The 25,528-nt window shown below is 39.7% G+C and overlaps 1 protein-coding gene across 2 annotated transcripts in view; it reads left to right on the forward strand.

Annotated features, from left to right (window-relative positions):
* The window catches only part of CYBB (cytochrome b-245 beta chain), a 40,480-nt gene extending 16,262 nt beyond the window's left edge, over nucleotides 1-24,218 (forward strand). The window contains exons 5-14 of one of the 2 annotated variants that reach the window (XM_089323641.1): nucleotides 1,039-1,123; nucleotides 2,652-2,797; nucleotides 5,816-6,006; nucleotides 9,127-9,256; nucleotides 11,984-12,076; nucleotides 15,395-15,648; nucleotides 16,557-16,719; nucleotides 17,702-17,848; nucleotides 20,069-20,193; nucleotides 21,665-24,218. In XM_089323641.1, coding sequence (XP_089179767.1) covers nucleotides 1,039-1,123; nucleotides 2,652-2,797; nucleotides 5,816-6,006; nucleotides 9,127-9,256; nucleotides 11,984-12,076; nucleotides 15,395-15,648; nucleotides 16,557-16,719; nucleotides 17,702-17,848; nucleotides 20,069-20,193; nucleotides 21,665-21,791 — 1,461 coding nt within the window. In that variant the 3' untranslated portion in view covers nucleotides 21,792-24,218. 2 annotated transcript variants of the gene reach the window in all.
* Nucleotides 24,219-25,528: the final 1,310 nt, after the last annotated feature.

Genomic DNA, 25,528 nt, shown 5'->3' on the forward strand with positions numbered 1-25,528 from the left:
AGAAGTGGAGCAGCTGTGTCTCAAAGTGGCGCCCATATAAGATATTTGCATCACAGGCAGCAGCTTTATCTGCTTCGCCACAATGGCAGCTCCACATAAAACACTTAAAGCAGTTCCTTGCACAAACTCTTTTTTTTTTCTTATAAAGATTTATTTATTTATTTGAAAGGTAGAGTTACAGAGAGGCAGAGGCAGAGAGGGGAGGAGATCTTCCATCTGCTAGTTCACTCCACAAATGGCCGCAACGGCCAAGTCTGGGCTGATCCAAAGCCAGGAGCCAGGAGCTTCTTCCGGGTGTCCCACATAGGTGCAGGGGCCCAAGGACTTGGGCCATCTTCTGCTTTCCCAGGCCATAACAGAGAGCTGGATAGGAAGTGGAGCAGCTGGGACTAGAACCAGCGCCCATATGGGATGGCGGCACTACAGGCAGCAGCTTTAGCTGCTATGCCACAGTGCCAGCCCCAACAAACTCTTGATAAATATTAATTACTGCTATTTATGCTATTATTATTTTGTCAATGATATTCATTATGACGCTTCTGACCTATGTGGGCAAGTGAACCTTTCTTTTTCCTCCCATAAAGTCTGTCCCGAAGAAGTGTTGTTTGGGAACTTTCCACTTGTTCTAGAACTGTTCCTCAATTAGACTGTCAGGTATGTGAGGAAGAGCTGTCCTGTATAAATTTCCATATTTCCTATTTGTTGAATAAATTAATTGGTACAAGAAACTATGTGGTTAGATATGTTCACTTTCCAAATTCTTTTTACACCATTAAACAGTGGATTTCAGGAGAGACTTCATGGCACTGATATGAAAACAAAAAACAAGCTGATGAAGTTGGCTATGTTGCTTAATTGTTTGACCTGAGGAAGTTGGTTACAACTCTCTGAGCTCAGTTCCATCATCTTTCAAATAGTGTGGTCAAGTTTTTAGGGTGGTCGTGAGAGTTAAATGAGATGATGCTCATCAAATATTTAGTACACAGAAGGATTTCTTGTTAATAATTCTTATTTCGTTCTTTCTCCATTACTCCGAAGTGCTGCTCAACAAGAATTCGAAGACAACTGGACAGAAATCTCACTTTTCATAAAATGGTGGCATGGATGATTGCACTTCATTCTGGTAAGTTTATTGAAATATTTGAAATTGTGAAGGAAACTTTGAACCAGAAATATCTCTTCATTCTTAAGTGACTTTTTTTTGCAAGATATCAATTCTTTCAGAGTTCTGTTAAAGTATTTACTGCTCTTTTTGTCATTCCAATATTAGGATTTATTTCTCAAGGTCTTAAAACTTTAACATCTTAGGATCTGCCTATACAAATGAAAATGTGTCATGGGAAAAGTCAATCCAATCATCCTCATTTTTTTCCGTTACTTTTAACATAACAAATGTTTGTTAGCATACATATGAGAGCTTTTATTCATTCCACCAAATGGTTGCACACGTGGATCTGTGGATTTTCTGCAGTAAACCTATAGGAGCCAAAAAATTGAGAATCCCTTTAGATAGTTCTTAGCAGCTAAATATCTTCATTGTGGTGGTGATGACGATGATGATGATATTATATATAAACATTATACATATATGAGTGTATATATATAATAATCATTAGGCTAGTGGTATAAGTGCAAAAAGGTGTGTATCTGGGCCCTTATCCAGTGTCTACCAATTACTTAATAAATAATTCATGTGGCGGACAATAGATGCGCACAGCAATGATCACAACAGACTTTTACTCTACCTCAGAGTTTATTCCTAATCCAAGTAAAATAAACTTGGATTACAGATCTTAATGGGTTCTTCTGTTCCTACTAGATCATGTAGGCTTTCTGAGATGGGGTGAATGAAATAGTTCAAAAGAAATGTGACAAAATCTTGTTAGAAAGTAGCATAGTTTACTGGTTAGTATCGCAGATTTGTGTGCCAAACTGCTTGGATTTGGCTCCTAACTCTGTTACTTCCTAGATTGGTGACATTGGCCAAACTTTTAAATAAATGGATGTCTCCGTTCCCTCATCTCCAAGATGAGCTGACACTAAATAGCACCTACATCATTGAGTGAATTACAAGTGAAGTAATTGTAAAGCACTTATAACAATACTTGACACCTAGTAAGCCCTATGCATGTGTATGTTAGAATAAAGAATGCAGTTTGTTTTTTAAGGGAATCACACTTGTGGCCATTGGCTTACATCAATTCAATCACATTTATCAGTGATTTCAGAGTCAGATGAATTGGTCAGCTATTAGGTTTATGAGAGCTCAAGAATGTTTGAGCGCAACTATATTAGGAAGAGACAGTGAAAAGCACCATCCTGAGAGACCAACGCTAGTTTTTAGAATCTTAGGACTTGATTAGGTCTAAGGTGCATATAGTTCAAGATCTTCATTTTACAAATGATGAAACTGAGACCAGAGAGTTTAAGTGATTTTCTCACAATAAAAATACAATTGGGCAGGTACTTACCTACTAGAATAGCCTTGCTTTGCTGATTCTGGGGATCCTGTTCTTGTTTATAAGTGCCCTGGGCCACCCCTGTTTCTCCCTGTGACATCATTCAATCAGAGGCAGTGGCTGGAAAAGCAGCTTACAATACATTTCTGCATACCCTTCACTTTCTTTGTTTCTCTTTTTTGCCCTCTTTAGCGATTCACACAATTGCACATCTATTCAATGTGGAGTGGTGTGTGAATGCCCGAGTCAACAATTCTGATAGTTACTCGATAGCACTCTCTGAAATTGGGGACAAAAAGAATGAAACTTACCTCAATTTTGTTCGAGAGAGAATCAAGGTAAGCTATTCATTTCCTGATTCAATTGTTCCCTAAGCAGTTAAAGCTGAGGACTAGATTTCAGTGAGTGAAGGTCAGGATATGGCTAGAACCACAACAAAAGTTGGCCAATCATCAGGACAAGTCTGTAGGTTATAAGAATGTGAATACAGAGAGAATGTCTACCACTTTCCTGATGCCATGTATGGAAGATCTGTAGATGTTTCCCAGTTCCTTAAACTCACCTGTGAGAATGTGTGCCTTTGGAGCCTGTAGTAACTCAGGCTCTCTCATGGCCATTCCTACCAGTCAGAAAAGCCAGGATTATGTTTTTAGTCAAACAAAATTTGATTTATTACTACTACAACAAATGAAAGTTCACACTATGAGCAAGTCTGGGGCATCTCATGGGGTATTAAGAGGAATTTGCTGTGTGATTTAGTTTTCTTTTTTGTTTTAAAGATTTATTTATTTGAAAGGCAGAGTTATAGAGAGACAGTTATAAAAGAAGAGATACAGAGAGAGAGATCTTCCATCTGCTGGTTCACTCCCCAAATGGTAGCAATGGCCAGCACTGGGCCAGGCCAAAGCCAGGAGCCAGGAGCTTCTTCTGGTCTCCCACATGGGTGCAAAGGGTCCAAGCACTTGGGTCATCTTCTGCTGCTTTCTCAGGCGCATTAGCAGGGAGCTGGATTGGAAGTGGAGCGGCCAGGACAGGAACCAGCACTCATATGGGATGGCCGGTAATGCAGACGGAGGCCTTACCTGCTGTGCCACAGCACTGGCCCCATAGATTTAGTCTTAAATTAGATGGTTTGAAGGAGAGATTAGGAAAACAAAGATTTTCTCTAGATTGTTTATTATTAGTAATTGGGTATAGTTCTAGGACCAGGTAGCTTAATATATTTCCCTAGGAGGCAGAAGGAAGAGAATGAGGCTAAATCTTTAATAGGTAAAGAGGCAGGAGTTACCTGTGTTTTGGTCTGAGCTCAGACATGATTTCAAAGTGGTCTTGTGTTTATTGCATTCCATCACAGTCAGAGCATGACCTAGTCTGAGGTTGGTGTTTTATGAAATTATGTATGTGAAGTAGGGAACACCCCTGGCCTGGTGTTAGCGTCAGGCCAGCCACCAACTGGCAGCTGTCAGTGGTGCTGTGTTCTTTCTTCCACAACATCTGAGTGGTGGCCCACCATTTATTATGCCTCAAGAAGCCTGGTGCCCTGGGAGTGACATAACAGGTCTCAAGGGCAGTCATGAGGTTATCCAGAGGCAAGGACTTCTTCCCTCCCTGCAGTTGTTGAAGCTTCCTACACTCAGAGAAACTCAAAGTCACAGTCATGTGCTCAAAGGCTTGGGAAGATGGCTCAATCATATTGAGTTCCAAACCTGTTTTCTTGTACTTAGAAAAGATCATAAGGGGCTGGCATTGTGGCATAGCGGGTAAAAGCCGCTGCCTGTGATGCCAGCATGCCATGTGGGCGCCAGTTCATCTCCTGGCTGCTCCACTTCGGATCCAGCTCCCTGCTAATGACCTGTGAAAGCAGAGGAGGATGGCCTAAGTGTCTGGGACCCTGCACCCACGTGGGAGACCCAGAAGCAGCTCCTGGCTCCTGGCTTTGGCCTCGCCCACCACTGGCCATTGCAGCCATCTGGGGAGTGAACCAGCGGATGGAAGATCTCTCTCTGTCTCTCCCTGTCTCTCTGTAACTCTGCCTTTCAAATAAATAAGCAAATCTTTCTTTTTTAAAAAAGAAAAGTTCATAATAGAAGACTCATTTTGTGAAAGAATTTATTATACTCAGACTGACATGGGAAAAATTTGCCTAATCTACTTAAGGACAAAATCAAACAAAACAGAAATTCTTTTCCCGCAATATTTTGGATAATTTTCTTTTACATTGTTCATCGTTTGCCAAATGACACATAAGATTGGTGATATGAACATAATAAGGTGAGCAGACACCTTATTTTATTTATTTGAAAGACAGAGTTACAGAGAGAGGTAGAGAGAGCGAGGTCTTCCATTTGCTGGTTCACTCTCCAGATGGCCGCAATGGCCGGAGCTGAGCTGATCCTAAGCCACGAGCCAGGAGCTTCTTCTGGGTCTCCCACGTGGGTGCAAGGGCCCAAGGATTTAGGCCATCTTCTACTGCTTTCCCAGGGCATAGCAGAGAGCTGGATCAGAAGAGGAGCAGCTGGGACTAGAACCGGCACCCATATGGGATGCTGGCACTTCAGGCCAGGGCGTAAACCCACTGCGCCACAGTGCCAGCCCCATCTTCCACTCTTCTGAGTGCTTTCGTTTTCAATGACCTATAGTTGTATTCCTTCTTCAGAAGACTTCCCTGGAGATACTGAAGTCCTTTGCCATAGGCTCATAGATCTAGAAGGGCCTGTATGGTTACCTCTCCCTGGATAACCCTTTGCCAGTAATACACGTGTGCAAGTCATGAAAACAGATTCCTCGCTTTGAGTCAAGATAAACTCTGAGGCAGACCTTACTCTCCAGGGTTCCTCTGCAGGATCCAGCTGAGGCTAGCGCCTGCGGAGCTTTTTCTGAGATCACCATGTGGCTTGACTTTTTCCTCTTTCCTGTCCCATTCCTCATTCCCTTACCAGTTTCTCGTGGAGCAGGTTTTGTTCTAAATCGCTTTACCATGATTCTTCATCTCAGGGCTTGCTTCTGGCGAACCTAGGCTAAGATGCTAGGCGTTCCCAGAATGCATCTGTGAAAAAGCACTCCCAAATCAAAGGAGAAAGTGCTCCAGACACTTTCATTACGCCTTATAGTCAATTAATTTCTTTTATTTGATACTTCAGTGTATCACTTCATATTTACTATGGCATCTTAACCATATAAGACATTTTAAAATGAATACCTATTCCAAATCCATGTCTCTGTGCTGGATGGTTAGGATTATCCTAAGGGGAAGTGAAAATACCTATTGCTATATATTCTGGGCAGTTCATAAAAGGGTACTCCTGCTTTGAGAGCCGACCATAATGTGCGTGTGTGTATGTGCTTATATTTTACAGAACCCTGAAGGAGGCCTGTTAGTGGCTGTAACACGGTTGGCAGGCGTCACTGGAATTATCATCACACTGTGCCTCATACTTATCATCACATCCTCCACCAAAATCATCCGGAGGTCTTACTTTGAAGTGTTTTGGTACACACACCATCTCTTCGTCATATTCTTCATTGGTCTTGCCATCCATGGAGCTGAGTGAGTGTTTAAACCCTGAGGCCAGGGACTTTACGTCTCTCTTTTAGATGTGGTGCCTTGTAAGAAGCTCAGTGACCTTGCCGGGGAGTGGCCAACCTGCCCACTGAGGGAGCGGGAAAGGATGGCAGGTATCAGTTCAATAAAAACCACTCAGCAGCACTTTCGTTTTTTACACCCAACTAATTGGTATTGATAATGCAGTTATTTTAGCAAGCCTGACAAAAACAGCAAGCTTTGAGTATAAAACATGAGGAGAGCACTGGTAGGCTCCTGGTGTCTATAACAATATCTCCTGTGGCTTAGTCACTATTGAATTAGACAAACCCACAAAATAGAGGACTTACTGGTTAATCACTTTAAAGGGGTTTTCTGCTGTTCAGTCAGTTAGAACTTAAGCCAATAAGCATTTATTGGTTGCCTACCGTGTATGAGGAGCTGTCTCAGGCACCATGGGAATACTAGCAGGAAAAATACATGGATATTGACTTCAAACATTCTACTCTATTAAACGTAGCTGCTAATTTCTATTGAGCACTTGCTCTACATCAGGTTATGTGCTAACGATTTGACATAAACTATTTCTTTTAGTCCCCAAAATATATAGATACTCTCACTATCCTCATTTACTGGGAATAGTATTGCACACAAGGAATCTGAAACTAAAAACAGTGAAATATGTAGGCAAGGCCACACAGCTGGTAAGTCCACTACCTAGGAATGGAGCCCAGGCGATCTAAAGCAGCCTGTGATACATGCTGTAATAGATACACAGTACCTGGATGCGTGCTTGGGAAAGTTTGCCTTATTGGGAATCCTTTTTGATACCAGGTTTCCTTTTTTACTGTTCACACCACCTGCACACAAAGGCAGGCCTGGGGAAGTTTCCTGGTGGGTATAGGACTCCAAGAAACTAGGGGTAGGGGGATTACACGCTCATGGTTCAAACCTTCAGCTCAGAACCAAGTCTAGAGATGGCCAAGATATGAGTATGAAAAGGGAAGGGTGGGAAGAGGCATCCCTTGAAAACCACTGTGTGCATTCTAATCCTCCTTGATGAATTTGACCTTGGTAAATAATTTCTAAGCACTGAGGAATCAGTGTAGACAAAGATTCTCTTGGAGTGAGTCTTTGGCTGAGCAGTTAAGAAGCCTGCTAATATGCCTGCTTTCCATGTGGGAGTGCCTAGGTTTGATAACCAGAATTTGCTACGTGCATCGATACCCAGCTCTAGCTCCTGACTCCAGCTTCCTGCTAATGTGGACACGGGGAGGTGGTGATTATGACTCTCTTAATTGGATTCCTGCCACCCAAGTGGGAGGCTTGGATTCTCTTCCCAGCTCCCAGTTTTGGCCCTGCCCAAGCCTGATCATTGTGAGCATTTAGGAGTGAAGCAGCAGATGGAATCTCTTTCTCTCTCCCACACCTTGTTTTCTTTCTTTCTCTATCTGCCTGTATCTCTGCCTCTCAAATAAAAAAGTAAAGTATCTATCAATGAGACTGAGTCATAATCCAGCGGTTTCAGTTTCTCTCAAAGGCATTTTTCCCTCTCTGTAGTTTACTAATCTGGCATTCTTCAATTGTAGGTTTCACAGATATCCATCTTCCTTTGTAGAAGACTGAGGACAAATTCTCCATGTGAAGAGAATTTGCTACTTACACTGGTTAGGTGATTTCTCATAGTGTCATGGCTAGGTAACAGTTTAACTGGGATTAAAATCCAGGTTCCTGGAATACTGGTCCTAACAGTGAAAAGGAGAAAAGCAGATTTGCTTTCTATCATTTATTCTCCACTTGAACATGGGCATGAAGAGAACTTTAATATCTTTTTTTGAACTCTTCGTTTTTAACATTTTTTAACACCTCATGACAATTGATTAGTAAAACAAACTTTTCATGAGGTATTGTCATGCCTATTTTACAGCTAAATAAACTGAGGTTCACAGGAAGTTATATAATTTGCCTGAGGCCATCAAAGTAGTAAAGGCTGAAACTGAGATTTGAAGCACAGGCTGTCTTGCTTGAAACAGAAAGATTTTCGTTAGTCAATATACTTTGAGTTGCCAAATCATCCTGTTTTGAGTTATTACTCTTCTTAAAATTGGGGTAGTAATACTTGCCTTAGGTTTGTTATGAGGATTAACTGAAATAGTTTGAATATAGTGCCTTTCTTCAGTTTTGGCACATCATAGGTGCTTGATACATGGTAATTCTCTTCCCCAAGGCCTCAGATACAAAGGAGTGGTTAATAACCTCGAATGAGAACATTGTCAAAAAAATATCAAATGGCACGATAAAATTTAGGTCTTCAAGGCAAACTGTGAAAGAACCTTCTGTTTCTCTTCTTCTCTGTTCTGAAGATCCTGCCATATGTGTTCTTCAAAGTCAGAGGCATGATTTACCTAACTTTGCGCCTCCCTCCCTCCATCACCATTTAACCCAGCATTGTCTTGTTTTTTAGTTCATACTTATTGAACTGAAATGAATGAGCTCTAACACTTCAAGGTACATTCTATCTGTCCTGATATTTCTGAAAATGCTATTATCACCCTACAGTCATGTCTTCTCAAATAGATTTCAACCTTTGGGTTTCATTTAGACAAAATTAATAAATAAAGCACTTAGGTTAAGCCTCAGGGCTACTGTGTTTAACTGTTTGGGTTGTCCACTATACCAGGGTGCCTGGCCACAGAGGGTAATGTTTGCCTATAGGACTGACCTCATAGAATCGGTGCCTTTTTCTAATTCATGCAAAGGCAATATATGGAAAAGCAGTTACCCTGTTCTATTTGTACTTTTTCTAGTTTTGTTTGCTTGTTTGTAAATAAAAATGATACTTGAGACAGAAGCACAAATTCTTCCTTTAATAAGATGCATTGGTGATCCAAGACTTACCCTCTATAACATTACATTAAAGATATTCCTTGTGATATTGCACATATTTTCCATTGCTCAAGATCACATATTTTATTCTTTGCCTCTAATTTAGTCAGAGGTGGTGGTAAGATATTCCTTTTAAGTGAAACTTATAGGACCTGTGTTGAAAGATTCAAAAAATTCCCAGAATCTTAAAAATCCTAGTTTCTTGATACTAAATGATCTAAACTTATATTTTTCTCCTAGACGAATTGTACGTGGGCAAACTGAGGAGAGTCTGAAGAAACATGATCCAGTGATGTGTGAGCAACATATCTCAGATTGGGGAAAGATAAAGGACTGCCCTGTCCCAGAATTCTCTGGAAACCCTCCTATGGTATGTACAATACATTGTTGCTATTACCATGTAATTACTGACAATCTTCAAACTGTGTCTAAGAAACATGTACAAATGTCATAGAGTTTTCCATTATAAATGTTATGGGACTGCTAAAATGTTGTATAAGTGTCTGCTTTTCTCTACTGTACTTATTGGATAAAATTGTTTCTTGAAAAGTAAATTTTTCATTTTTCTTATATCAACGTCCTGATATAGAACTTAGAAAAGCAGTGTGTTTAAAAGTATTACTTGGTTTCAAGAGGTTCCATCTCTTTTCCTCTGGATGTTAGGATGTTAGGGCCACAATAACACCAGTTGATGTTTTTCAGAAGGACACTTGGGGATTCCATCCTGAACTGAATATGATAGCTCAAATGAATCACTTATAAGGAGTTAGGGGCCTCTTCAGAAAGTAAGGCTTTGTGTATGGCTGTCAGAACAGGGAGGGAAATTGATGAGGTAGCACATTGTGTTTCCTGTCAGTAGCAAGAGGTCCCATCTATGAGGCATAAATGAAACAGGACAGTCAGGTTCATACCAACACTCAATGGCACCATGTGGTGGAGCAGGAGTATAGCAAAGCAGAGCAAGGGAAAACATGGGAAAATAATTTCCTGCTTTTATAAGGATTACTGAAGGGCTCTATTTTGTGTATTCTCAATATCTCCACTCCGTAAACTGAGAAGTAGGCCCTGTAATCTATGTTTTCTTCCATTGGGAGAAAATATGAGTGTACTTTATTGGTTATTGTGCTAGCCATTGGTATAAAAATAGGCAAAAGTCAACATCTGTACAGGGTTTCTGAACAGTGTCATTAGTTTTCCCTTAAGGACAGTGTACTATAAAGGCACATTTCTCATCCCATTGTCTCCTTTCTTTTTTCCTACTCTCTTAGCATCAGAGTACTCTTCTGCTAGACATAGCATGTTAAGTGAGGAATTCACATCTTTAAGCATGTTTGCTCCTTAATGAAAGCAAACAAACAAATCAGTGTACTGCTCCACTACATTCAGACATCAGTGGAAAAGACAAAAAGGGAACCATATTGCTGGTCCTCTTATGCATTAGGGAAGGTATATTTCCTCGATGACAGCTGGAGTCAGAATTCTATTGCTGTAAGAAGGAGGTACCTTTCTCTGAAAGGAGGAGAGAACTTCCACTTTGACTATGACCTTGTCTAAATATGATCAGTTGGTGAACTCAAAAGGCTTCCATAGCCTTGGCAACTCATGACAAGAGCCTAGGGTGATTACGGATGCCATAAACAAGAGTGTCAATTTGTTAAGTCGACAACAGGAGTCACTGTGCACTTACTCCCCATGTAGGATCTCTGTCCTTAATGTGCTGTACATTGTGATTTAATGCTATAACGAGTACTCAAACAGTATATTTCACTTTGTGTTTCTATGTGGGTGCAAACTGTTGAAATCTTTACTTAATGTATACTAAACTGATATTCTGTATATAAAGAGAATTGAAAATGAATCTTGATGTGAATGGAAGGGGAGAGAGAGCAGGAAAGGGGAGGGTTGTGGGTGGGAGGGAAGTTATGGGGGGAGAAAGCCATTGTAATCCATAAGCTGTACTTTGGAAATTTATATTTATTAAATAAAAGTTAAAAAAAGAAAAAAAAGAATTCTATTGCTGTAACAGGCATCCACCTCAAAGGATCTTCTATGTCTCTGGAGATATTAGGGGTGATGCCAAATCTGGCTCCACTCAATGGCATCCCATGGTAGCACACAGGAACCAAATGGATGTTGCAAGCCTATTTTAAATACTTGTCCCATGGAAACAAAGGCCAACAGCAGAACATTCCTGATTTCTGGCAGGGGGGAGGGGATATTCTTCAACTTTGGCTGGAGATGGGGACATTTGGATGCGCTCAACTTTCAATAATAAATTTCCTAAAAAATCATTTAATAGAAAAAGTATATGTGAATCTGTGGGAAGCACTCTGAGTTGTTTTTCTCCCTTGAGTCCATTCTGCAAAGCCATCTTTTAGGTGATACTGCCTTCTAAAAGTCTTTGTTAGTTTAAGTATTAGACTAGGAACTCAACTAGTGCAGTCCAAGGATCAATCTATTTGGATTAAATGCTTTTGTATATCCAAAAGTACTTAGAGAGTAATACCAGTATTATGAAACACTGCATATTCTGAACAGAGAGATATCTAGAAAAATCTGAAAATGTTAGGGTTTGTCTCAATTCAGCAAGCACATTGAATAGCTCCCAGAATTTACCAAATACTGAAGAAATAGCTAAAGTCTTGCACAAAATCTATAATCTTGCACAAGATTAATCTCTGACTACATGGCAATTACAGGATTGCATTAAAATATCATGGTGCTGAAATGATATCCTTTAGAGAAATGTTAATTCTGAAACCAACCTTGCTCTACTATAGAGTTACTGCAATGCAGTTGCGACACTAGAGGAAATTCCATTCTTGTAGGCAGTTCCTCTTGGTGAAGTTTCATACTGCAGATACAGTTCCCCAATGTGGCTAAGCAGAATGTTCGTTTTTTTTACTGACTTAATAATTTATCATAATTTCAGATATTTTTACTTATTCTGATGTAAGGAAAATTTACTTATTTCATGTCAAATATTTAAATGGTCCTATAAAGAATAACTTGGCTTCCAAGATTTTTTGTCCCTCTGAATCTTTTATTAGCTATACTCCCTTAACACACTTCATTTTCATTTTTGCTTGTATTACAGACCTGGAAATGGATAGTGGGTCCCATGTTCCTATATCTCTGTGAGAGGTTGGTCCGGTTTTGGCGATCTCAGCAGAAGGTGGTCATCACCAAGGTATTGGCTACGAGTAGTCAGTGTCTAACTATTTCATGGACAAGCCCACCCAGGCTTTCTATAACATTGGTTACAACTGTCTTTTACTCAGTTTTCTTCTGATTAAATTCAAAGCAGAGAGAAGACCTACAGTATTTTATTCACTGTATTCAGGATAGAAATCAAAAGGTTGGGCCTTTGATTGGGATACTAAAACTTAACCATTTTCTGTGTTAAATTGTAGACAAGTGCTTTGTATGCATGAATTCCCCCAGCCAGCATAGGGGCATTATGTGATTAGTTAGAAGAAGAAAAGAGCTGAGTTCAAATGGCATAAATGAGAGTTAAAACTGTTAGATGCCAGAAGAACCAAGGATAGATTGGTTTGAGTTTGAAGTATGTTCCCAGGTCACCTTCACCTCTTGTTCTGTGCTTTATATGTAATCACAGAATATCAGACTTGAAGTGCCCCAAATCTCAAGCTAACCAGTAACAAAGCTGCATCTCAGATTTGGTCTCATAACTGCAAGTCTACGGTAGTCCCCTCTCCACCGCTCTGCAACACACATTTCTATGCTTTTTCTCATCACAAAACAAACAAGTATATTCCCATGTAAATAAGCATAAATGGAAACTCCTTGTTATAGTTTCAGGAAACACAAGGTGAGACTATTTTTATCAAATAAAACTTAATTCAATTTGACTCCATCCAAACGTATTGACCAAAAGCCTACTATGGATCATTTCTGGAAAACATACAAATTCTTTCTGACTCTACCCTAGATTTTCTCATTTGGTGTCTACGAAGGGTTATAGTAAGATGAGTCCAGCTGACATTAGAAGTCTTGAAATATAGGAAGCCACAACAGTTCTCCTTTTATATTTATAATAGATTGCAAGAAAGAAACCCACAAATCAGCAAAACAAGCTGCCACGAAATTTCCCTTACTAAACAAGAGATGACTGAAGCAAACAAATATTTCTCTTGAGCATAGTTTTAGGGAAAACTTACTTTTCTGTGAAGAAAATACATAACCATTTTCTTCTTTCATAAAGAAATATAAGGAACAAGAGTATTCCAGTGAGAATGATATCCACTAGTACATCTTATTTAGTTAAATTCTATTTGTTCTAGTGGTGGCAAAATTTCAATACAATAGAAATTGCTTTCATCACACAAAATTACAACATGCTATAAATATTTCAACATAATTTTCATTTTCTGTTTTCAAGATGAATCTTTACAATGTCTCATTTCATTGAAGAAGAGAAGTTGTTTATAGCTTTATCATGTAAGATACATTTAATTCACAAGTTTTGGAAATGCTTGACTATTTTTATTAGAAGAATTTCCCACATTCCCACAACTCCTCAGGTGTGAAAAAAATCCTCCATGTTGGCCGGCGCCGCTGCTCACTAGGCTAATCCTCCACCTAGCGGCGCCGGCACACCGGGTTCTAGTCCCGGTTGGGGCGCTGGATTCTGTCCCGGTTGCCCCTCTTCCAGGCCAGCTCTCTGCTGTGGCCAGGGAGTGCAGTGGAGGATGGCCCAGGTGCTTGGGCCCTGCACCCCATGGGAGACCAGGAAAAGCACCTGGCTCCTGGCTCCTGCCATCAGATCAGCGCGGTGCGCCGGCCGCAGCGCGCCGGCCGCGGCGGCCATTGTAGGGTGAACCAACGGCAAAGGAAGACCTTTCTCTCTGTCTCTCTCTCTCACTGTCCACTCTGCCTGTCAAAAAAAAAATCCTCCATGTCAGTCAATATTTCAAAACCACTATTTTTTTCTTTTAGTTTTTCTTTCCTTTGATGTGTCTTGGTTTATCTTTAATTAAAAATATAGAGTTCTTGGCATCTTTAGATCATCAAAGAAACAGTTTTTTTAGTTTTATTTTTAGTTGGTTGTCACACAATAATTGTATGTATTTATGATGCACAATGTGATGTTTTTATACTTGTGTACATTGTGTGATGATAAAATCATGATATTTAACATATCCATCACCTCAAACATTTATCATTTATTTATAGTGGAATAATTTAAAAATTTTTATTCTAGCTTATTATTTTAAATATACACTCCTTTATTGTTATCTGTAGTCACCTACTGTACAATAGAACACCAGAACTTATTCTTGCTATCTACCTGTAACATTGTACCTGTTGACCAACCTCTCCCTGTGCCCCTCTTCTCTTACACCTCCCAGTCTCTGGTAACCCCCCTCACTCTACTCACAACTTCTATGACATCAACTTTTGTAGATTCCACATATAAGTAGTATCATGCAGTACTTGTCGTTGTGCCTGGATTATTTCACTTAGCACCACATTTTCTTATCCACTCATCAGTGGATGGACCCTTAGATTAATTCAGTATCTTGCCAATTGTGAACAGAGCTGCAATAAACATTTGAACTAAGGTATCTCTTTGACAAGAACCAGTATATTATTTTATATATTTCTCTTTATTGTGTTCTATTTTTAAAATATTCATGTACTCACTAGTTCACAGACATTTATTTACCCTTTTGCTTTTATTAATAAAGCTGCTATGTACATTTGTTTTCATGTACCATAAGGAAGAAAGACAATGAGTGAGTACCACCTGGCTTGAGAAGAGGTGCATAGTGTACTTCCCAGGTAGGGAGAAATATAGAAACAATGAATGAAATTGGGCAAGTCCAAGATGTGATTCTGGACAAAAACAGCAGCAGAGTTAGACTTCATTTGGAGGATGTTGCTATTTCACAAGCCAATGATATCCCCTTCTTCCTGTCTATCTGCTAAGGCCCGCTCTCATCTCCTGGCAAGACAGGAAGGCTGAGTAGGAAACCATCACTTTTTAAAAAAAATTTTTTTACACTGTTATTGTCTTTTTAGAAAAAAAAATCACAAGAGGCTGATTTCTTAGGTTGGATTCCCTGGTAAAGACTGAGACAGAGATGCATGCAGAAAGTTTACAGGAGCATACGTTCAGGAGCTGAAACCGTAAAGTAAATAAGAAAGGGTAGTGGAGAGGGAAAAGTTGACCCAAATGTTATTGCAATTGGAGCCTTAGCTGATACCACAAGAGAGTGCTGGGGTTGGGATGGACTCGTAGAGTTGTCCCAAATTGAGGAGAGAGAACTAGGCCTTTGTATCCCTTTATCAGCTTGGCATTGGCTATGGTTTATAAGCAAGGGCAATTTCCAGTGGCAGACACATCTCTTGGAAGTACTGCTGCTTTGGTCCCAAAGTAGGTATCTGAACAGAGCATCTTAGCTCAGAATTTTACCTATACAGACACTGAAAATACAAGTGTTTAGGGAAAGTGTTTTTTCCAGAGACATGCTTTATTCCATAGGTGGTCACTCACCCTTTCAAAACCATTGAACTACAAATGAAGAAGAAAGGATTCAAGATGGAGGTGGGACAATATATTTTTGTCAAGTGCCCCACGGTGTCCAAGCTGGAATGGCACCCTTTCACACTGACCTCTGCCCCTGAAGAAGACTTCTTTAGCATCCATATCCGCATCGTGGGGGACTGGACAGAGGGGCTGTTCAATGCTTGTGGCTGTGATAAGCAGGAGTTTCAAGATGCATGGAAACTACCTAAGTGAGTATAAAACACCTAAAACAAAGGTGCATAAGTTCAGGAAAAATGGCATAAGATAGTTCATTTTCCCCCTTATCTTGCTGTATTATCTCCTGAGCCCCTGATAACATATTCTAAGAATACAGATCCCTATCACTGTGTTTTCCATTACATGAATGTGTTTTATTAATGTACTTTTATAAATCTCATATTAAATATAAAACATATTAATCAAATATTAGTAATGGATAGTCCCAAGTTCCTTTAGTATACGAAAGTTAAAGCAAAATTACAATAACTTTCCTAATAAACAAAATTGTAGTATTTGAAAGAACTCCTTAAACTTTAATGGGCATAACTTGAGGGTAAATGCCATATATTAGTTTCTTTGCCTCCTTCTCTTCATATGCCTAACACAGTATCAGGCAGTTCATAAATTCTGAAGAAAAGCTTGCTTAATAATTGTTCAAAGAATAGACAAATGGAGAATGGGGATATTCAGTCTATAAGATGTTAGATGTGAAGATGTCAAGATGTCAGTGTGAAGTAGAGAATTCTAGCTTCAATGTTCAAAATGTAAGCAACAATTCAAGTGGTGATTCCCTAGCAAGAGATGCAGGTGTTTGTGTGTGTGTGTGTGTGTGTGTGTGTGTGTGTGTGAAGAGTGGTGAAGCAACAAAAAAAATACCCATACTGAGAGTCCAAATGTTTTGAAGTTAGTTAAAAAGTCGTCTTCTTATATCCAACCCCAACATAGTTGGGTTGAGTGTTGAGTTGGTTGCTTGAAATCTATTTCGCAGGAAGCCTTCCATAGATACTTTGTCCCAGTTTGAATAGACATATTATACATCCTCAAAAATAACAGGTGTCCCATGTTACTATGAAGAACAAGCCATCTGTGTAACAATTTCCTCTCCACTTCCTTTCAGGATAGCAGTTGATGGGCCCTTTGGCACAGCAAGTGAAGATGTGTTCAGCTATGAGGTGGTGATGTTAGTGGGAGCAGGAATTGGGGTCACGCCCTTTGCATCCATCCTCAAGTCAGTCTGGTACAAATATTGTGACAATGCCACGAATCTGAGGCTCAAAAAGGTATGTTCCTTCATTTTCTGGAGGGCCTGGAGTGGTCATCACACTTTGCCAAGTGAGGCCTAAGGGTGTGTTAAGGGCTAAGGCTGGCTGAAGCCAGAAAAAGTGAAGAGAAATGTTAGGTGGTTCCCGAGAAGCAGATGTCTTTTCAAAGGACTATGGGGTAAGTTAAACGTACCTCTATACTCATATAAGAAGGCCTATTAGTGAAAGCAATATGCTAGTTTTGTATATCATTACTGGAAATTCAGAAGAAAGTTGGGAAACAGTGAAGACATTTACAACAGCAAACCAATAGCTATCTTTTTTGTCTATTGTATTCTAATATTTACATATTTTCAAAAGGTATAAATATTGAGTATGTATAATTTCATATTCTGGCTTTCTAAATATATTATAGAAAGTGTGTTCAGGCTTTAAGATAATCTCAATCATTCTTTCATTTTCCATTGAGAGAACATAGAACAATTTTTCCATCACCCTGTGTTAGATATTGAGATTGATTCAATTTCTACCCCACCCCTTATTCCCCAAATACATTTTGCAGGAATAAAGCAAGAAACATGACATTTTGACTTTCTCATGGATATATTCTCAGGATCAATTCACAGAGGATTTTTTGTTACATGTGAATTTAGTTTCATTGCCTGATGAAATACATCTTTAATATATCTTGCCTAGACTAGCTGGTGCCAGTCTAGATTCCAATGGCCTTTCTGAGAGGAAGGACAAAGGAATCCAGGGATTCTGGGAAAGCGAGAATAGTTCTCTAGAGGGAAAGGTATTTCTGAGGTTAATTTATTCATTGCCTTGCCAGTGTGAAGGCCAGAGCAAGATCCTGTGAACTAGCCTGTGCTGGGTCCAGAGCTTTCTGAAAACCTGTACTGCTAGACATCCTGACCATCAGGAAAAGGTTTGGGGACAGTAGAAATCCACATGTTAACGAAGATCAAGTCTATCTAAATATAATCTGTGCCTCTTTCAGATCTACTTCTACTGGCTGTGCCGTGACACACATGCCTTTGAGTGGTTTGCAGACTTGCTGCAGCTGCTGGAGACACAGATGCAGGAGAGGAACAATGCTGGCTTCCTCAGCTACAACATCTATCTCACCGGCTGGGATGAGTCCCAGGTGAGGGCAAGGGTCCACATCTCAGGTCCTTCCAGTAGTGTCCAGGGCTTACCAGTTTCCCCTTTGTTATTGGTGTTTTTCGTGCCCTGTTTCTTCCAAGATCAGTTAATGGTTTGAGTAATCCATCCCAGTTATTCTCACTCTGTCTCCACATGATGTTAAAACTGTTGAGACTACATTCAAAGCTAAAGAGCCTGTAAAGGAAGAAAATCCTTGACTATTACACTATTAGAGCAATGTTCTCACCAGAGGATTAGTCTCAGACAAAATGGGTAAGATGCTCCACTATATTATGGGGAAAAAAAAGTTTCCTCATTCTCTCTCTCTTGGTATGTGTATGGGTATTCCTTTAATTTATATGTTTATGCTTGTTTTATAATATACTCAATACATTGCTAGTTATTAAGCATATGCACTCAGCTTTCCATATCTGTACTGAACATATCATTATCCACTACACAATACAGTATAGCACTTATTTACACAGCATTTCCATTCTATTAGGTGGTATAAGTAATCTGGAGATGATTTAAAGTGTATGGGAGGATGTGTTTCGGTACTTGCAAATGCTACCTCATTTTATGTAAGGGACTTGAGCATCCTCACATTCGGAATTTGCTAACTTCAGCAGGGCTGGGGATGTGCTGGGAGAGTGGAAACTAAACCTGACAGACACCAAGGGGCAGCTTACTATGTTCCCACTATTATTCTTAGAATTTACATAAATTGCCTTATTTTATCCTGTCCACAACCCTCCAAGGTTATTATTATCCAAATTTTACAGATGAAGAAATCAGGCCCAGAATAGATTCAGTCATTTGCCTAAGAGAACCCAACAAGTGGCAGAGTCAGAACGCTTCTGAACCTGCACTCTTAGCAACTCTCAGTAGTTTCTGGTTATATTTTTTTTTCCTTTTTCCACAAACTTTTTGAAGTACTTTCTTTTTTTCTTCTTTAAAATTTTTTATTTAATAAATGTAAATTTACAAAGTACAACTTTTGCATTGTTGTGGCTTTTCCCCCCATAACCTCCCTCCCACCCGCAGCCATCCCATCTCCCACTCCTTCTCCCATCCCACTCTTCATCAAGATTCATTTTCAATTATCTTTATATGCAGAAGATCAACTTAGTATATACTAAGTAAAGATTTCAACAGACTGCACCCACACAACCGCACAAGATATAGAGTGCTGTTCGACTAGTAGTTTTACCATTAATTCTCATAGTACAACACATTAAGGACAGAGATCCTACGTGGGGAGCAGGTGCACAGTGACTCCCGTTGTTGATTTAACAATTGACACTCTTATTTATGATGTCAGTAATCACCCCAGGCTCTTGCCATGAGCTGTCAAGGCTATGGAAGCCTCTTGAGTTCACCAACTCTGAACTTATGTAGTCAAGGCCATATCACAGTGGAGGTTCCTTCCTCCCTTCAGAGAAAGGTGCCTTCTTCTTTGATGGCCCGTTCTTTCTGCTGGGATCTCATTCATCTGGTTATAATTTGTAAACGAATCAACAAATATTGCTTGAAGGTGATATGCAAGGGTGAAAAGTTCATGGATATTGCATGTTATGAAAAAAATGAAGTGTAGATTTCAAAATACATTTGCACTGAATAAACTTACCTTTTAATTTCATTTTTCCACCAACTTTTTGAAGCACCCTGGTGTGTGTGTGTGTGTGTGTAATGTATATATGTGTGCATGTGTGTGCATATATACACATGAGGGTGCAAAGAACTTTTGAGATCTATATGTAGTTTTTTCATAATATGCATTTTCCATGAACATTTTGATGACTCCTCCTTTGACTATATTTTAGTGTATGGTTGTTTCAGTTCTTAGTGACTCTTAAAGGAATGGTAGTATATTAGGGTCAGGAGAGAAAGTCAAACACAGAGCAGTGAGAAAAATGGCAAAGCACTACCTATAGTTCAATGCCTGACTCAAGTGCAGTGATCTTAAACTTCCCTATGATCACATTCCACCTTCTTCTTTGCTCTCATCAGGATACTTCGCCTCTTCATGACACTCTCCACACTCCCCTCTTCTACAAATAAGATTATTTATATTTATACTTCAAGGTTTCCTGTTCCAGATGGAAAATTCCCTGAGCAAGACTCAGTTTGTTCATTTTTGGTTACCTCCTAGCCTCTAGCATGTTTTTACAGCATCTCTCTTTTCTTTTCTTTCCTGAATTCATGTTCTTTCTTGTAGGCCAATCACTTTGCTGTGCACCATGATGAGGAGAAAGATGTGATCACAGGTCTGAAACAAAAGACACTGTATGGACGACCCAACTGGGATAATGAGTTCAAGACAATTGCAAGTCAACACCCTAAGTAAGGAGTCCCTCACCAAGGTGTTCTTGAGGCTAGTGATCTCCTAAAGTAGCAGCTGCCAGGCATGGCTAGACTCGTCTATTGCAGACTGAGATACCCATGTTACTACATAAGGGTTGAATTCATGCCCAGTAGAAATGTGAGATATCTTTGACTTTAAGACACAATCTTGGGCCGGCGCCGCGGCTCACTAGGCTAATCCTCCACCTAGCGGCGCCGGCACACCAGGTTCTAGTCCCGGTCGGGGCGCCAGATTCTGTCCCGGTTGCCCCTCTTCCAGGCCAGCTCTCTGCTGTGGCCAGGGAGTGCAGTGGAGGATGGCCCAGGTGCTTGGGCCCTGCACCCCATGGGAGACCAGGAAAAGCACCTGGCTCCTGGCTCCTGCCATCGGATCAGCGCGGTGCACCGGCCGCAGCGCGCCAGCCGCGGCGGCCATTGGAGAGTGAACCAACGGCAAAGGAAGACCTTTCTCTCTGTCTCTCTCTCTCACTGTCCACTCTGCCTGTCAAAAAAAAAAAAAAAAAGACACAATCTTAACATCACACCAAAATTACCAAAAGTCAGTAAAAACAAAGATATCCCGACCCTTACCCTGCTCATCCCACGTAGAGCCATAGCTTGGTTCTTTCTTTTAATTTCCTAAATTTCACTAGTTTATCTACTTCTTTTAAATAGTCAACATCATTTATACTTATTATTAAGGAGATACTATCCTTGAATTCAGTTACAGCTTCTGGGTTTAAAATCTTAAATTAAAAGATGATCCACGGTCCTTTTTTCTTGCACTAGAGGTTTGGCTGCCATGAAACTTTGAGAGGATCCCCTATCTTGATAGAACACATGAGAAACTCGAGAGACCATCATGAATACATCTGCTAGCCACTGCTTCTTACACTTTAATGAGCATAACACCTGGAGAATCTTTCAAAAATGCAGATACTGATTTAGTAGGTCTGAGATGTGGCTCCAGAATCTGCATTCTTTTAAGCTGCTGTTGAGGCTACTGGTCTGGAACCATACTTTGAAAAGCAAGGGTTTAGACTCTAAAGTTTAGAAGAATGAAGCCACACGGAGCTGTTGGAGCTGTTGGCAGAGTTGGTATACTTAAGACAGGTTCCTGATTTAAAGATGCCAGAGAGGGATTGGGGGCACAGAGTTCTGAAGCCACAGACCCATGAACTTGCCACCATTTTCTCTATGGTAAAAGTTTCCCAGAACTCTGTGTGGCTGTCACTTTCCTGGGAAGGTAACTGCCTTTCGAGTGATCTAGCTGTCCCACATACAGGACGGATCCACCTTCCAGCAATGTGTTCTGAACTCTGTCATTTGTGAAAAAGATCAAGGGAGCAGAGGGGACTCAGCCCTGGGACCTCGAATCAACAGGAAATATCCCCACCTACTTTGTATTCTATCTCATCCCAAAGCCTGAATCTGTGTTTTTTTTTTTTTTTTTTCCCTTCTTCCCTGAAAGTACCAGAATAGGAGTTTTCCTCTGTGGACCTGAAGCCTTGGCTGAAACCCTCAGTAAACAGAGCATCTCCAACTCTGAGTCTGGCCCTCGGGGAGTGCACTTCATTTTCAACAAGGAAAACTTCTGATTCATCCCACTACGAGGAAAGAAATTTGGGTTATGCTGCAAAGTGCCCAAATAACTCTGGTTAATAAGATCCTCTCTCTTTAAAAAAAATAGGAGGAAAAGCAACTGTAATGTTATGGACTCCCCTGAAAGCAATGTCGAAGACTGATAGTGATAAGTTACATTTATATGGGGCTTTATGGTTTTCAGAAGACTTTTGCAAACATTAATTCCTTATTTCTTCTTAGTAATGCCAGAGGAAGATAGGGCCAGGATTCCTGGTCTCATTTTTGGGATTTAAAAATGGGAACTCAAATAGTTTTAGTAACTTTCCTGAGAGCAGATGTAGGCCATCTGAATCCAGATTTGGTAGTCTTTCCACAAAACCAGACTGTCTCAAAATTTTCTTTTTTTATATTCAGAAAGAGGAAGCACACCAAGTAATGATCATTTTCTAGCTTGTGTCATCTTATCATTATTGTCATATTGAAGGAAAACTTCTAGATAAGAGATAATATGAATATATGCTTAGTATGTTTTAATACTTGCTAGTGACAGAATTGACATCTGAGCACACTCCAGTTTACCAACTCAGCAGCCTAACTGGGTCAGAGATGCTTCCACGAAAAGTCTTAGACTGACTGAAACCAGTGTCATAGTTGGCACTTACTATGCTGCTTGGCAGAGTGGATTCTCAAGGAAAATTTGTTGAATGAATGAATGAAAATGCATTAAGAACCATACAATGCCAGGGTAGAATTGATTTAAAGACTTTGTGAGAATTATCTAAGGAAATAACTCTTGTTACTCTTATAGATCAAAGGAATGTAATTCCCCGAAGGGTAGAGAACAGGCTAAATCTTAACTAACAAGATGACCTGGAGCGTCCCTCACATTCTTAGTTGGAGCATGGAGGAAAAGGCGATGGAGGCAGAGAATTGCTTTCCTGCCATAATTCTACTAGTCCCTCTAGTCCTGCTCTCTGTGCTATGAAAGGAATACAGAGTAATTTATTGCCTGAAAGGATCTCCCCCAGCCAGCCTTTGCAAGTTCTGAGTTTAAGAAGTAGGACAAATATGCATTTCACATGTACATTTGCTTTAAATAGCATCCACCCCTTGTTCTACTTAAACACACACACAAATGAATCTTTTTGTGTGTGGCTAATCGTTTTTTATATCATCATTTTTTTTCTTCCTGAAATTTACATCCTAGAAACTAAAATTCCTCATTTACTGTGACATATTGAATACATACCTAATAGAGTGTTCTGGATAAAGGGAGAGTCTCTAAATCACTGTTAGTGTGGTCAGAAGCAGTTGTTTTTCTTAAAACTTCTCATTTCTGTGAACTAAAAACAGCTTTATTTTTTCCATCCCCTGTGGCCACAGATATTTCAAGTTATTCCACTTTGGTACAGAGGAACAAAGAGAAGGGAGCAGGGGAGGGAAGAAGACTGGATTAGGAGGTAAGAGGTGGGAAGATGGAAGGGAACAGAGGAGAGTGAAAGAAAGTAAACATGACAAAAGGGAAAGGGAACGGACGACCATCTCACGTTACTCACTTACTATCCCAGATTTCTTAAGGTTTTGAACGAATTACATGCACAGACTCATCTTACTTTCATTACATATGACATTGAACCTTTACATCTTGGTCGCAAATTTTGATGCTGAGTCAACACATTCAGGCAACTGATATGAACTAAATAAAAACTTAGCTGTTCCTCATAGTATTTTGTATTACTTTGTAGTTCCTTTGATCTCCCAGGATCCTTGGAAACTAAGGGTCAGTTCTGACAAACAAGGCCTGCAGTGTGAATGTCACCTCCCCAGAAGGTACCAGGAATATCTCTGCTTAGAGAAACTTAGATCCAGCCTGTTCTCACTGCACCCCAGGTATCAGTTCATTCATTCAACAAATATTAGTTAAGCCATTACTATGACTTCAGTTCTGTGTGCATAGTTTCAATTTTTCCCACCAAAATGTCAGCAGGATGAGAAACCTCAGTTCTAAGGAGTCTGACAATACTGGCCCTTTCTAATGTATTAGGCTTAAATAAAATCACCTCCATTTGTTGCCTTTTTCTATAACATCCCATTACCAAAATAAAGAGATATGCCTTGTGTTATCCAGGTTATGAAAGAATGAGTACAATAGTGCTTGCCATTGTGAAAGCTTCATTCTCTATCATTCTCCCAGGTCCCCAGCTGCCAGCATTGCTTTTTTAGGATTGAATATTTAGTATTAGTAACAGGTATTAAGAGAATCATGAAGCATTGTTTTTGATCTCAAGGCCATGCAGGCTTTCCTTAGTTCCCTTGCTTTTGCAATATTGTGTTTATAAAATTTGAATACTTCTATTCATTATATGTGAATAGTTTTGGGGAGGCATCTGGGAGATAATTCTTTTTTAGGAAGAACTATTAAAACTGTGCTCAACTATTAATCAGCTATCTCTGTGTCTGTGTTATTGGGCTTGCTACTGAAAGGTGAATTCAGCTATCAAAAATTTTCCTTTTCTCCAAGAAGGTTGAGAGTCCCTGTGTTTCTGCATGTGACGTGTCAAACACTGCATGGTTTATGGGTTCGAAAGGGATAGCTGAGAACTAAGTTCTGTGGTTAATGTCCTGGTGACCCTCAGAGCCTGACCAGAATTTTGAAGATGAAGAAGCCCCAGTATGACCTCTTTTTCCATTTCCATCAATCTTTTGTGTTCTAACTTCACAGTTGTGTGTTGTCAAGTCAGATTCTGGACAGACAAACTCATGGCTCTGTATTGGCCATTGTTCTAAATGAGTCACCTAGGTACAATCCCCACTGTTTAGGAAATGCTTGAGCGTCATAAGGGTGTGGACATGACATGTTGCTGTGGGAGTCAACAAGTATCACCATGGAAGGAAATAACATTACCCAAAACAAATGGCTATTATTGAAGTAGCTAGTATTTGGTATATCTCTCTCACTATGCCAAACATTTTCCATACATTTCAGCTAAACCCTCAATAACATCACAAGGTAACACTTTTATTCCAATTTTATTGATAGGAAAACTGAGTCTGAGAGAGGATAAATAACAAGCAGAGTTCCCACAGCTACTGGGTGGCTATGTCAGCATTAAATCCACATCATTCTGGCAACAAAATCCATATTCTTTACACTGCACTAGCAGATTACACAAAGGATAAGTAATTAAGGATATTTTTAAAGCTATCGTGCTAGGTATCAATTATATACTAAGAATAACTAGGTAACAGTGGCGGCATGAGGTTATGCCTTCTATGTGTCTTGGTATTTAGTTTTATAAAAACTGATGTCTTATTAATGTTATTTTTATCTTTAAATTGAGAGAAAATAAAATTTATCAAGAAATGGAATTGTTTTGCTTAAAGAAAAGAAGGCGCTAAGGCATGGGTGAGAACACCCAGCCCACAAGCATTTGGTCTGGCCCCGTGAAGGCAACCACAGGCAGGACTAGAAATTCAATAAATCGATAGCAGGCTAATATTTAAATTGATAATTTTGTAGGGCCCATGAATGTATAAATTCCAAATGGCCTTTTGTAGAAAATAAAAAGTTCCCTACTCTTGCTGTAAGGTGACTCAATAATATTGAATACATATAGTTTTTTACTTTATATTTCTTTACTTAAAATATTTCTTTAATCCAGAAAATGGCCAGTTATTGTCCATATTGTGTGTGGGTGTGTGCATGTAATAAAACTGTATGAGGAAGAAGTGAAATCCTAAGAGTAAGGAA

The sequence above is a fragment of the Oryctolagus cuniculus genome, chromosome X (assembly GCF_051225735.1).
Source record: "Oryctolagus cuniculus isolate XC-2025 breed Fujian yellow rabbit chromosome X, ASM5122573v1, whole genome shotgun sequence".
Lineage (NCBI taxonomy): Eukaryota > Metazoa > Chordata > Mammalia > Lagomorpha > Leporidae > Oryctolagus > Oryctolagus cuniculus.